The following is a 13,936-nucleotide window of genomic DNA, read 5'->3' on the forward strand; positions in this document are numbered from 1 at the left end:
CAGAGGGACCCGAGTCCTGACTCACGGGCACTCTCCCGCCGCGCAAGCCGGCTCACTGCACTGGCTGGCTGCTCTCGTGGGAGCCCCGTGTCAAACTCTTGTGTCCTCTGCTCTCCGCATGGAAGAGCCAAGTGGCTGCCCTCGCCCCGGAGTCTGAGCGGCTCTGGGTCAGCCGTTATTGAGGGCTGGAGAGGCCCTGTCTGGCGGTCAGTCCTAGGCGGGTTCTGTCCGTGTGAGAGGCGCTGGGTGCCCAGGCGCGCGGCCTGCAAGGACGAGGTGCACGTCTTGGTAGAGAGGCCTGTGTCCTGGGTCAGCAGAGTCCCCGATGTGGCATGGCCTCGTCATGCCCATCATTTCAGGTGCCCTTGATGGGCCGCCTCTGCGGGAACCCAATCATACCGATGAGCCTGGAATTTGAGGGTGGGGGTGGGAACGGCTCCAGGTCACAGCGTCCTTCCTCCCCCAGAGCTTCCAGCCGATCCTGTCTGCGCTCATCCCTGCCGCCGAGGCCTCTGGCAGGGAGTAAGGGGCCGGGCCGGGACAGCCGCCTCGGCTGCAGCCCGGCGACAGGGGCAGCGGTGGGGGAACTCCGGGGCCTGAAGCCACACATCCCCCACACTCGCCCTTCCCCCGCACTCACCCTCCTCACACTCACCACGTCACACTCACCGCCTCACACTCGCCCTCTCATACGCGCCCCTACACACACTCGCCCCCCCACACTCACCTCCCCCACACTCACACCCTCACACTCACCTCCTCATACTCACCCCCTCACACTCACCCCTCACACTTGCCCTCCCTCACACTCACCCCCCACACACTCGCCCCCACCTCCTCACACTCACCGCCTCACACTCGCCTGTCTCACACTCGCCCCTCAACTCGCCCTCCTCCTCACACTCACCCCCACATGCGCCCCACACACACTCGCCCCTCACACCCCCACCCTCGCCTCCCCCACTTGCCCCCACCCACACTTGCCTCCGACACACCCCCACACTCGTCCCCTCACACTCGTCCTCCCACACACTCGCCTCCCACAGACCCCCCACACTCGCCCCCCTGACTCATCCCTCACACTCAAGGGAACCCCCTTGGGCAGACGCCCCCACACACGTCTGTCTCAGAGATCCTCACACCCCCCCTGGGAGGGCAGGCCCAGAAGTGCTGTCCCCACTCCAGATGAGAGGCCGCGAGTCGCAGAGGAGAAGCAGCCCCGTGCCCCGGGCCTGCGGCGGCACTGTCCCCACGGCCTCGGGCCTTCCTGCCTCGAGCGCCCCTTCACAGCGGAGCGCGGTCTGCGGGCACCGGCCAAGCCCCCGGCCCGAGGGTCTCCCTGCAGCGGCCTCTCCCCAGTGGCCAGCTGGACATGGGGCAGACCTGACTCGTCACCTGGCCCTCCAGGTGTCACCTGGCCCCATTCTGGGGCTGCTGTCCTGTCACCATGCCCGCTTCTATCTGTGCCCCCCGGACGGGTGCCCTCCGTGACGAGGCCACCCGTGGACGCTCCTGTTGTCAGAGGCTGCTTATCTGGAGCTCCTGTCTGTCCCCTGTGAGCTGGCATGCCGGTTGCATGTAGGTTGTTCCTCCAGGGTGGCGTGTGCAAGTTTGGGTCTGGGGGTCCAGGAAAGAGCAGGTGGGACCCAGCTTCCTGTGCAGAGGTCGTGTGCAGAGGTCGTGGCTCAGTCTCCGGGAGAGCAATGAGGCTGTGGGAGGCCACGATGTCTACGCAGGCACCCCTGCTGGGCCCTCTGAGCCTCAGTTTCCCCATCTGACAAAGGGCCCTACAGGAGCACCTCGCTAGCGTAGAGCCTAGGGTCGGACCATGGTAGCACTCATGAGGGTGCAGTGAGGACCCTGTGTGACCTGGCGAGAGTCACTGCATGGCGGGGTCTGCCCTTCACAGTCTGGGGTGTGGCTCAGCTGGGAGCCCCTTTCCTTGAGGCTGGAGGGAGTCCTGCCTGTCCCTGGGGAGTCTTGGTGGCAGGAATCCGGGAGGGCAGTGACCTGAGGATCAGGCCAGCCTGCCTCCCCGCCACGTGGCAGGAGGACTTCCTGTGCGACCTCACGATAGGCAGTGTCACCCACTCACTGTGGCCCTCCATGCAGGTCCTAGCCGTGGCCCCTTCCTCTGTCAGGTCCTAAGCTCTAGGTGGCCGGCGGGGGGGGTGGGGGTGGGTGTTACCAAACTACATCCACGCACGGGCAGGTTGGGATGACATGGGGGGCCACCACACATCTGGGCCCCGTGTCCATAAACTGCCTCCTTCCTGGGCGCCTGCCCGTCTGTCTGTTTACCTGCAGAGATGGCTGTGCAGATAAGAGCCTGGTCCCATCCCAGCGTGGGGGTCTCTGCACGGGGGAGATCCCTCTCTGTGGAATGCGGGCCCCACCCCTGGCTTGGAATCTGGCTTTCTCGGTGAAGGGCGTCTCCCCATGGGCGGGCGGGTCGCTGTGGCAGGGTGGTGACCCTTCAGGGGAGCAGAGCTCACGACAAACAATGGGCCGAGGTCACTGTGGTTCTCTGGCGTAAGTGGGCAGTGGGAACGGTCCTGAGAGAGGAGCGGCGGGTCCCATGTGGGGAATGTTTCCTCAGCCGGAAGGGGAGGGTCTTCACTGATGACCCACCCCTCCTTGCTCACCTGTCTGCCTGGCAGAGAACCTCTGCCTGTGGTGGGGGCCTGGAGGCAACTCCACTTTCGGGCACTTTGGGGTCAGGAGGCCTATAAACGGTCAGTGAGGCCAGGCCACCTGTGCCCCCAAGGAGCAGCTCTATCAGCACTCCTGCCTCACCCGTCATCCCACCAGTGACCCAGGGGCTCTTTCGGCAGGGCAGCGCTGGCTGAGCGCTTGGGCTCAGGTGTTCACGTCCCTCCTGCTTCACCTGCTGTCATCTTGGGAGCCATGTCCTCCCGCAGCCTCGGTCTGCGTGTCTGTGGAATGGGCACAGTGGTGTCGGCCTGGGCTCGTGTGGGAGTCTCGGGCCGTGCCTGCGGTGTTGCTGCTGGTGTGCCATCAGGAGCCCCCAGGACTTGGTCTAGTCCCCTGCCTCCACCCCTCTTTTGGAAGATTGCAGGCACCCTCCTACCCACTCCTTCCGCCCCTCACTGCTGCCTGTCTGCAGCTGCCCCCCAGCCCCCTGGAGCTTCACAGCGTTTCACCAACAGCCTTGGGCGGAGCGTGGCTGGAGGGGCAGCAGGGCTCTGAGCCATTGGGTGCTCTCCAAACCCCGGGGGGATTGAGTGGGAGGACTGTGGGGATCCTGTGCCCCGCGCACAGTGGCCACCAGACCCCCTCGGCCCTGAGCACTCACCATGGCTTCACGGAGCTAGTGGTGCCGGGAGGGGGCCCGGCCATCTGCGCCCGGCCCTACGACAGGTCCGGTGACTGTGAAGCTAGGCTTCCTGACTTGGACAACGTACTGGTTAAACCCAGATACCATACTGATTAGACACAGACAGCGTGCTGGTTAAACCCTGGCCAGCACTGTGGTGGCCCAGGCTTCTTGGCCCGGCTCCAGGTAGGTCACTGTGCCCCTTGGCCTTTCCTCCTGCTCACAGCTGCCAAGGGCCCCTTGCCCTGCCCTGGCTTCCCCTACAAGCCGGCATGCGGGTCCTGTGGCCTCCGTTCTGTGGCCGGCCTCGGTTTTCCCTCCTGTGAAATGAAGGGCCTCCTTCGAAGGACTTGGAGGTTTTTAGAGCTTCGTAAACAGTGCCAGGCTCTACACCCTTCCTCTCCGTGCCTCAGGGTCTGTGCCAGCCCTCGAAAGAGGGATGTGGGTTTGAGCTCCCCCCGGGTTCCTCTCAGCTCTCCACGAGACGGGAGAGGGGGCTCCCTCAGTCCTCCAGTGCAGGGTTGGGCGGGGGGCGGGAATGCTGCGCAGGGTCCCACCCCTGCGACTATCCAGCAAAACCCCCGAAAGCCAGTGTGTGGCCAGTGCCAGGGTTGCCGGGGGGGCAGAGAGGCCCTGGCCCCTCACCAGTGTGGGCCTGTGGGTTGGTGGGTGCTTCAGGGTCATGGAGTCTCAGGCGGGCGTGTGCTGGAGAGTGTTTCATGGAGGGTGACTAGCAGGTGATGTGAAGGAGGCGTGTGGGTTGAGTGGAGGAGGCTGAGTGGCTGGTGTTGCAGGAAGACCCGGCTTTCCTCAGGCTGCGGGTGTGGCGGACAGGGCAGGTCTGGGCTGGCCAGGGCCCCTTAGCTGCCCTGCCTAGCCTCCACATTCTGCATGCTCTCCAAGGGTCCCTGCATGCCCAGGGGCTCTTAAACACCAGGCCTCCTGCCCGTGCTGACCCAACCACAGTCCTTGTCCCTGAAGGGTGCGGGGCGCTCGGGGTGGGCAGGCTCCCCTGTGCCCTAGGCCGACCTTGCCAGCCTTCCTCTTCCAGAAAGGGGAGGTCAATCTAAGTCCTGGGTCACCTCTGGGTCTGGGTGTGGGTTCAGTTTTTGTGCCCTGCCTGGGAGGCCGGGGCAGATGTGGCCACTTGAGTGCTATGGGAGCTGCTGAGGGAGCCGTGGACCCAGCTGCCCAGGCGGCTCCAGCAAGGGCAGGGGATAGCCGGTTGCTGCTGGGCGCTTCCTCTGTCACATCTGTCTTCCTTCTTCCTCTTCCTCCTCCTCTCGCCCTGCCCGCCTGGCAGAAGCTAGCGGGAAAGTGTTTATGGGTTTCTCCTCCAAGCCAAATAAGGCAGAGTGAGCACTCTCAGGGAGACACAGTGGGCTGGGGGGGCGCCGGGACTTGGACCAGGACCCCTGCCCCCAGCCGCTGCCCTGGCCTGGCAGCTGTCATCCTCAGTCCCACTGCCTGTGACACAAGGGAGCCAACGGGCTGGAGTCTGCAGTCTCGTGGTTCTCGTGGTTCTCGAGGACTCTGGTCCTCCTGTCCCTGGGCCCCACCTGGCCTCCAAGGAGCCTCACCCAGCTGGTGGCAGAAGGCAAGCCCGCAAGGTGCCCACCCGGGTCTCGTCCTGCCGCTGCCACGGTGCTCAGGGGATTCAGTTGATTCACGTCCTTCCCAGCCTCTGGCCCCTTCTGTGAAAGGAAAGCCTGGGCCTTTCAACCCGGCCCCTTTCTGTGGTATATTTCCTCCAATATTCTCTTTTTGATCTATTCACTTGCTAACGACTCCAGTAACACATGAGAACGTTCTTCTTGTAAAGCAGGAGACTGCACAGATACGGCCAAGGATCCTTCTGCACAGCAAACACTGACATCAGGTTGGTGTAGATTTTTCTGGGCCTTTTTGTACATTTACGTAAATGAATACTCTTTCTGTTTTAGTTTTACACAAGAGGAACTGTAATGTGTGTAGATGGCTGGCTGTGGCTCGTGGTGTTCCATGGTGCCTTGGAGATTGGTCCACCTTAGTTCTCTCCTACTATGTGCCAGCACTGTTTCAACCGCAGCCCCTAAGAGGGAACAGTTACGATCCCTTCCACTTAACAGCTGAGGAAACTGAGGCACAGAGAGCCCCACCCACCCATTGCCTGCAGAGCTGGGCGGAACCACGAGACTGCAGACTCCAGCCCGTTGGCTCCCTTGTGTCACAGGCAGTGGGACTGAGGCCCATAGTGGGGCCAAGATGAGTTTCCTGACTCCTGGCATGGGCTCTCTGCCACTGTGCCACCTCCTTCCAAAACCTCTTCCTGACTCCCCAGCCCACAGCCATCAGCCCTTCTCCCTGTGGCCCACCAGGCAGCGCAGGCCCTTGGGGCCTCACCTCGAGGAAGGCACAGCAGGAAGAGGAGGTGGTAGCTGGGTGATGTGGCAGCAGCCCCTGGACTCTGGGCTCCACCCCCTCCCCCGCCATCCTGACTCCATTTCCTCCCTGCACCAAGGCCCTGGCCACCCCTGAGAGGGGCCTGGCTATCCCTCCAGCCCAGTAGGAGGGCGGGCAGCTCTGTCCTGGGCTCCTGGCACCCCTCAGCCCTGCCCTGGCTTCCTGGCATGGCCAGGTTCTCCGCTCCCTCCACGCCTGTCTGCAGCTGTCCTGTGGAGCTGGCTTGGTAGCCCCTTCTCCCTGGCCTGGGGTGACCCTCACCAACCTGCCCTCTGCTCTGGGCCACTTGGACCCACAGCATTTACCGGGGGTCAGCCAGTCCCTGGGATTCCCTGTTTCTTCATCTGCAAAGTAGAGGTGACCACGTGCCCCTTGCAGGTGCCCGGGGACAGTGATGGTGATGGCCGTGGTGTGTTCCCTGTCTTCACTGCCTCTGCCTGGGATACTGGGTAGCCTCCTGCTGTCTCTCCTGGGGCCGCTGTCCTGTCAGCCCTGGTGCTCGTGCTGGCCGTGGCACGGCCTCTGAGCCACCTCACTGTCCCCCCACCCTGTCAGTCACAGCTCCCTGTGAGCCCCTGGGGTCACCCGCCCACGCTGGCCTGTGGCGTGCAGCGACCATGTGGCCCCGTGTCAGGCTGGCCATGTCTGTTTCCTGGAGCCTCCCTGCAAATGGCGCTGAAAACACCTGGCTCAGAGGGAGGGTCGCCTGAGGACACTGCAAGCATAGGACATGCCTGCCCCTCACCACCACAGCCCTTCACCCCACTTGACAGATGGGGAAACCAAGGCTTGGAGCAGGCGCTCTTGCTCCAGCTTCTGCGGGAAGGACAGGACGGGGAAGGTCCAGGCGGATTCCAGAGCCTTGAGGGCTCTTCTCCCACCTGAGGCGTAGGCCATCCTTGGGGGACACGTCCCAGGAACCCTGTGCTGACCCCGGTCTCGTGTGTCTGATATCTCCTTGGCCGGGGCCCCGTCTCCCTGTGGGCCATGGTGTCCAGCCTTCTGCATGGAATGTCCCGGATATTTGTGACTTTCACCACTGGGTTTCCCCGCCTTCCCTTCCTGACCTGGCGCCAGTGGAGACCAGGGGTTAGTCCCTCCCCTCCAGGCCTCAATTTCCTCCTCTACAGGACAGGGATCTGGCAAGGGGGATGCGGGCCAGGGCCTTTGGGCTCTGACGCGCTGGGAGAGGGTCTATGAAGGGTTAAGCTCTGCTTGGTGGGGGTGGGGGCTGGCGGTCAGGGAGCCCTTTCCTGCCCGGCACGCTTCCCCCCCACCCCTGTCCTATTGTTCCTGGCTCAGGAAGACGCATATTTCCCTCATGAGGTCACTGGCCCTGCCAATGGCAGCTCCTGATGGGGATGGGAAGGTGGACCTGCCCCGGGAGGGCATACCCTGTCCCCCCTTCTCAGAAAGTCTTTGGCCCCCACCTCCTCTCTAGCTGAATTTCTTCTTTCTTTGCTGGAACCTAAGGCTGACCAAAACTTCCTCTGGCCTTGCCCAAGTCTTAGCCAAAAGCAATACCACCTCCTCCGGGCAGCCTGCTTTGATGCCATGGGCCTCCTCAGTGTGCAAAGTCATAGTGAGGCCACATCCATGGCACTTAGACCAGCGACCCCGCCAGCCGCCTGGACGATGGACAGACGAGGAACGTTTCGAAAGCCCTAAGTTCTGGCTGTATCACTACGAAAGTCCTTCCCCTCTGAGAAGCCTCTGTTTCCTCATCTGAACAACGCAGGAATGGCGAGTCTGCCAGGAGTCGGCTACTGAGGCCAGTTTGCCTCTGCTCCCATGCTGGCTGAGGCCGCTCTCACTCTGCCGGCCGGCCTCTCGCCCACCCCCAGTCCCTGATAATGGGGGAGGGGCAATGAGCTGGAGGCATAACCTGAACCTCTTCCTTATCCTGCCCCCCAGGCTGCCCTGTTGAGGCTGGGAGCCAACAGTCACAGCTTTCCCGGCTCAACGTCCCCTGGACTGGCATCCGGGGCTGTCTGGGCACCGCCTGCCTGCCCAGTGCCAGCTTCCTGGCAGGGCTGATGGCAGAAGATGGAGTCAGGGAGACCAGCCAGGGCTGGCCCATCTCAGCATGTCTCTGGGGGAGCTGGGTGCTCTGGTGGGGCAGGTGGGCCGGGCTGCACTTGAGACATCCCAGGGCCCCCAGGAGAGCTGGGGCCTCAGTGTGCTCGTCTGTGTGGGCAGAGATGCTCACCCCCCAGCCTGTCTCTGCCTGTCTGCCGTGTCCTCGGAGCCTAGATAGTGCTTCCTCGGGGCGTCAGCTGTGTGTCGAATGAATGAACAAAGGAATAAAGGAGTGAGGGACCGCTGGACAGGCCTTGTGTGGGCTGTGGTGCACGGTGGACGCTCCCACTGTGGGTGCATTGCCGTCCGCGCCCTGCACGGGGGCTGATGTGCATCCGTTCCAAAGTGCTTCTCACACTATCACCTCTGACCCCGCTCCCTTTGACCCTTCACCTCTGATTTCCCGCTTTTGGCAGCCAGAGCTTCTCGGAGACTCTTTCCCTCCTGCTCAGGCTGGGGGCGTGGGGGAGAGGACGGGGGCCTGGCCCCCACACACTTCGTGGCTCCACCGGCAGCAGCAGACCTGGCGCGGGCTGGCCCCTGCCCTCGGGTTCTGGTTTCTGAAATCGTTCACCAATTTCAGGGGCTGTTTGTCTATTTTTTTTTATTTTGGTAAAATACATATTACATAAAATTTACCATCTTAACTATTTTTGTGTGTGTGTCTGTGAGGAAGATCAGCCCTGAGCTAACATCTGTGCTAATCCTCCTCTTTTTGCTGAGGAAGACCGGCTCTGAGCTAACATCTATTGCCAATCCTCCTCCTTTTTGTCCTCCAAAGCCCCAGTAGATAGTTGTATGTCATAGCTGCACATCCTTCTAGTTGCTGTATGTGGGACGCGGCCTCAGTATGGCCGGAGAAGCGGTGTGTCGGTGCGCACCTGGGATCCGAACCCGGGCCGCCAGTAGCGGAGCGCGTGCACTTAACCGCTAAGCCACGGGGCCGGCCCCTCTTAACTATTTTTAAGTGTATAGTTCAGTGGTAGTAAGTATGTTATCAGTGTTGGGCAACCGTCGCCACCGTCATCCACAGAACTTTTCATCTTCCCAGGCTGAGCTCTGCACCCGTCAGATACTCACCCCGCGTTGCCCCTGCTTCAGCCTCAGGCTCTGCTCGTAGAGCCTGGCCAAGACTGTGGGAGACGTGGAGGCACGACCCACCCCTCCTCCTGTGAAGCTGTGCCTGTGCCACATTAGACGCCCTGTCACAGGCTTCTCAGCACCATCCATGGTGCACATGTGCTTGTTAGGTGTCTGGTGTCCTTGGCAGATCAGAACATTAGTGCCTCAGGGCGGGGATCTACAGAGCAGTCCTCAGGAGAGAGTTCCTCTGATGGGTGGTGGGTGAGTGGATGAAAGATTGGATGGGTAGACGGGATAGGTGGGTGGACAAATGGATGACTGGATGGATGACTGGAAGATTGGCTGGATGGATAGACGAGTGGATGGATGGATGGCTGAGTGGGTGGATGGTGGATGGATGAATGTGGATGGACAGATGAATGACTGGAAGATTGCATGGGTGGGTGGATGGATGGGTGGGTGGATGGATGGACGGATGATCACCTGGCTGGAGAAGATCTCACCAGGCTGGTACGAAAGGGTGGGTACCACCCTCTCTGGGCACAGGCTGGGGCTGGCACTGTGGTTGGGAGAGAGGCAGAACCCAGTGGGCTGGAAAGTGCGGATCTGGAAACAAAAAGGAACTTGAGAAGCCTTTGCCGTAGATGCGTTTCCTTCCTGCCTCTTGGGCCAGATCAGATTGATTTCTTTTTTTTATGAAAATGTATAATTGTTGAAAAACTTTAGGTTTAAAGAATTGAGCCGATCACTATAGCTAGTGTGTGTGATGGAAGGACGAGGCACCCTAACTTTAGGGATGAGTCCCGGGGGAGCGGGAGGGTGCTGTGTGTCCAGAAAGGAAGGCGGCGTGGCCTGGAGCTCAGACCTGACCATAGTGAGTCTGTCTCCGGCCCACCGCGCCGACTGCATGGTTCTCCAGGGTGTCCTGGTGGCTGGGGTGACAGAAGGGTCTCGGTCAGGGGTCGGTGGGAAGGGGCTGAAGCCCTGTGTCCCAGCCCTGCACTCGGCACCTCACACCCATGATTGGGTGTAACTTTGCTGTCGCCCCTTTGGGCAGGTGGTATTAACCCCGTTGTGCTGATGTGGAAACCAAGGCCTGGAGGGCGAGTTGACCACGCGGGCTGCAAGGTTGGGCTGAGGGTCAGACTCGCTGTGTGGCCGGCAGGCAGCCCTGTGGAGGCAGCGCTGGCTCCTCTTGCCACCCTCTCCCCTCACCTCTGCATCACCTGAGCTCCTCTTTGGGCCAGAGACTCAGAGAAGGTGGAGATGGGGCAGGGCGGGGTGGCAAGCCGGCCTGTGCTCCCTCCAGAAGACGTCCTGCGGTCCGGAGGCACACGAGGCAGAGGTGTGGACAGTCGCCCCAGCAACCCTGGGCCTGGGTGTGGGGTCAAGTGTGAGCGAGGGCCATGGGGTCTCAGTGGTCTGAGTTCTGTTGGGGAGGAGCCGCTCCTCCATCCTGGCCTCCGGGGTGACCACCGACGGCGTCCAGCTAAGGCCTGTCAGCACCGCAGGGGCCCCGAGAACCTAAGCTTCCTTCTGGCATGGGAGGGGACGCCATTGTCACCAGCCAGTGACCAGCAGCAGCTCCTCAGCGAGGGGGTCAGATGTCTTTGTCTCTGGAAGACCCTAGGAAGGTCATCATGATCAGGACAGCTACACACTGAGGTCACACCCCCAGGGGACCCCGGGTGGGGTGCAAATGCCTCTCCCAGACGGTTGCAGCCTGCTGGCTTCCTCCCAGATGTGCTGCCGTTCTGGCCAGTTCTGTTCTCACAGGACTTACTGTGGTGCATCCCACCTGGCCTGCCACCCCCCCAGGGGAGACAGTCTGCATGGCCAAGTCCGTGGCCGAGTTCAGGTCAGCTTGTTTTGGCCCTGGCTGTCCAGAGGGCTGCTGGGTGAAGGTCTGAGTCATTGCCAGGCTCACGGCTCACTCTTGGGGGTCTGGGGGGCAGGGAGCAGAGGTGGAATAGCGCGCCCCTCTCTCAGAGACCACATCCAGGGCAGGCTTTTGTTCCGTGCCTCTCAGCGGGAAGGAGAGGAATCAGGTCTCCCTGCTTGGCCATAGATGTCTGGGCCAGGAGGCTGGGTTGTCCAGGAGGGGATGGATTCGTGGTAGGCACTGGCGCCTGCAGCAGTCTGCTCTGTCCTCCTGGGCCTGGGTGGACAGGGCTAGGGTCAGCCTGGGCCTGCTCACCAGCGGCAGCGACTGAGGAGCGGGGCGGGCAGAGGTGGCTGCAGCCCTGGGGCTCGCCAGCGGTGCCACATGTGCTGGCCTCTCCTCGCCGTGCCATGCCTCTCCTCTCCCAGCCCCTCTCGGGCAGCCCAGGAAAGGCTGAGGGAGCCCCAGTTCCCTGGTGGTGAGACCCACATCAGGACACACGGCATCCCCGCCGCCGTCTCCTGAACGACCCTCGGTTCGGGGGCCCAGACTCCGCCAGTGAACAGCAGGCCAGGTCAGGTCCCCACCACCCTGCTGCGTGTCGTCAAGACAGCGTCAAGCTGGGCCAGGCTCAGGAAGGGCCCCCGTGGGCAAACTGTTGTTGAGCTGATAAGAGGAGAGGGGGGAACAAGCCCCTGACACATGGGCCACTCGCAAAGGCAGATCAGGAGCTGGCCAAGGCTGCGTGCACGATTGCACACGGGGACGCCCTGGGGAAGCACAGCTGTGGAGCCCGGCTTGGCGGGTGCTGGGGCGGGGCTGCTGCAGGAGGCACACCTGGGCGTCCCCCATGGTTGTACGTGAGTGAAGGCTCTGGGAGCTGGACCCCAAAGTCAGTTGTGCTGTATGTTAATTGAAAATATGAAATTTTAAAAAGGAGAAAAAGCAAGTTATGAAATCAGTCACGACCTCGGTGTCTGCCCACAGGAGGATGGGTACGGCGTTGTGGTGTGTGCCTGGGACACATGTGACCAGTGCCACACGTGTCCATGTGGAACAGTCCCCAAAACGGAACGTTGGGGAGCAGGACTAGGAGGAGGAGGACACGGTGTGGCAGTGTGGCAGTGTGACAGTGCACGTGCTGCATGACGGGACCTGTTGTGTGTTGAGTGGGGTCACTCGCACATTCAGGGAGGGGGCAGCCTCACAGGGATGAGAAACCTGGTGTCAGGGCAGCGTTGGTCTGGGGACAACACTGGGAGGAGATGCTCAGGGGGGCAATATATGGGGAGATGTTCGGGGTGATGTTTGGGGTGATGTTTGGTGGGAGATGTTTGGGGTGATGTTTGGGGGAGATGTTTGGGGTGATGTTTGGAGAGATGTTGGGGGAGATGTTTGGGGTGATGTTTGTAGGGAGATGTTTGGGGAGATGTTTGTGGGGAAGATGTTTGGGGGTGAAGTTTGGGGTGATGTTTGTGGGGAGATGTTTGAGGAGATGTTTGGGGTGATGTTTGGGGGAGATGTTTGGGGTGATGTTTGGGGTGAAGTTTGGGGAGATGTTTGGGGTGATGTCTTGGGGAGATGTTTGTGGGGAGATGTTTTGGGGGTGATGTTTGTGGGGAGATGTTTGGGGGTGATGTTTGTGGGGAGATGTTTGGGGGTGATGTTTGGGGGAGATGTTGGGGGTGATGTTTGGGGGAGATGTTTGGGGAGATGTCTGGGGGAGATGTTTGGGGGTGATGTCTGGGTGGTGTTTGGGGGCAGATGTTTGGGGGAGATCTTGAGGGTGTTGTTTGGGGTGATGTTTGGGAAGAGATGTTTGGGGGTGATGTTTGGGGAGATCTTCGAGGGTGATGTTTGGGGGAGATATTTGGGGAGATGTTTCAGGAGATGTTTGGGGTGATGTTTGGGGGTGATGTTTGGGGAGATCTTTGAGGGTGATGTTTGGGGGAGATATTTGGGGAGATGTTTCAGGGGAGATGTTTGGGGTGATGTTTGGGGAGAGATGTTTGTGGGGGATGTTTGTGGGAGACATTTGGGGGAGTTGTTGGGGGTGATGTTGGGGGGAGATGTTTGGGGTGATGTTTGTGGGGGAGATGTTTGTGGGGTGATGTTTGGGGAGATGTTTGGGGGTGATGTTCGGGGGTGATGTTTGGGGGAAGATGTTTTGCAGAGATGTTTGGGGTGACATTCGGGGGGTGCGGAGCTGGCCATCCCCCTGCCGTGTGGCCCTGGTAACCTCTGTCTCCTTCCCTGCAGCCTGCCTGCTCCGCTTCAACACACTCTCACTGGTCTACCTGCTGTTCCTGCTGCTGCTACCCTGGCTCCCCGGCCCCTCCCGGCACAGCCTCCAAGGTAAGGGCCAGGCGGTGCATCTCGGGCTCTTCCTCCAGGCAGACCCAGCTCAGGCGCCGAGGAGGAGCAGGTGTTGGGTGCTCCAGCAGAAACCCTGGGCCGTGATGGACTTTCTCTGCGGTTTAACAGCCGTGGGTAAAGGACGAGCGGCCCCACAGTCTCATGTTTCATCACAGACTCCTGGCTAATCTCAGGATCTCTTTTCTGACCCGTGTTTCACGGAGCACCCTGAAGGTAATGGGGTGGTTGGATGGATTCCCTCTGTCCCTGGGGCATCCCCCCGAGAGGACGCTCAGGCCCCGGTGCTGTGGGCCAGCCATCTTCCTGCTGGCTCCCTCTCCCATCCCCCAGCCTGCCCCCAGCACCATCCATACAGCCCCTCTGCCCTGCGAGGCTCCAGCCAGACCTTAAGTCCAGCAGCCACGTCAGCTCTCCCTGCCCCCGAAGAGTCAGGCTCCATCTTTGTTTGCGTGGCGCTCCGAGGGGCCTCAGTTAACCTCCGAACCTCGTAGTTTGGGTAGCTGGGCACACATGTCTCTCTCTAGGTTCTGAGCTCCTGGAGGGTGGGCACTGTCTCAGCCTTCTGTGCCCACCAGACAGACAGAGAGGTAGGAAGGCCCATCAGGGGGGCTATACCCATAGGAGGGTCTGGACAGTAAGGCCCATAGCAGGGGCTGTCCTAGAGGGGCTGGGAGCCGAGAGCCATGGCTCCATCTCAGGATCCCTGTGTCGGAGGGGGACAGGGCCATGTGGGCACC

At 61.3% G+C, this 13,936-nt stretch overlaps 1 protein-coding gene across 6 annotated transcripts in view; it reads left to right on the plus strand.

The window, feature by feature from the left end:
• The window catches only part of PIEZO1 (piezo type mechanosensitive ion channel component 1 (Er blood group)), a 66,940-nt gene that overhangs the window by 19,561 nt on the left and 33,443 nt on the right, over positions 1 to 13,936 (plus strand). For all 6 annotated transcript variants that reach the window (XM_087419798.1, XM_087419799.1, XM_087419801.1 and 3 more), the window contains exon 2: positions 13,083 to 13,178. In XM_087419798.1, coding sequence (XP_087275924.1) covers positions 13,083 to 13,178 — 96 coding nt within the window. The remainder of the gene's footprint in view (positions 1 to 13,082; positions 13,179 to 13,936) is intronic.

Source organism: Ceratotherium simum, chromosome 30 (genome assembly GCF_057802395.1).
Source record: "Ceratotherium simum simum isolate JZ-2026a chromosome 30, ASM5780239v1, whole genome shotgun sequence".
NCBI classification, from domain to species: domain Eukaryota; kingdom Metazoa; phylum Chordata; class Mammalia; order Perissodactyla; family Rhinocerotidae; genus Ceratotherium; species Ceratotherium simum.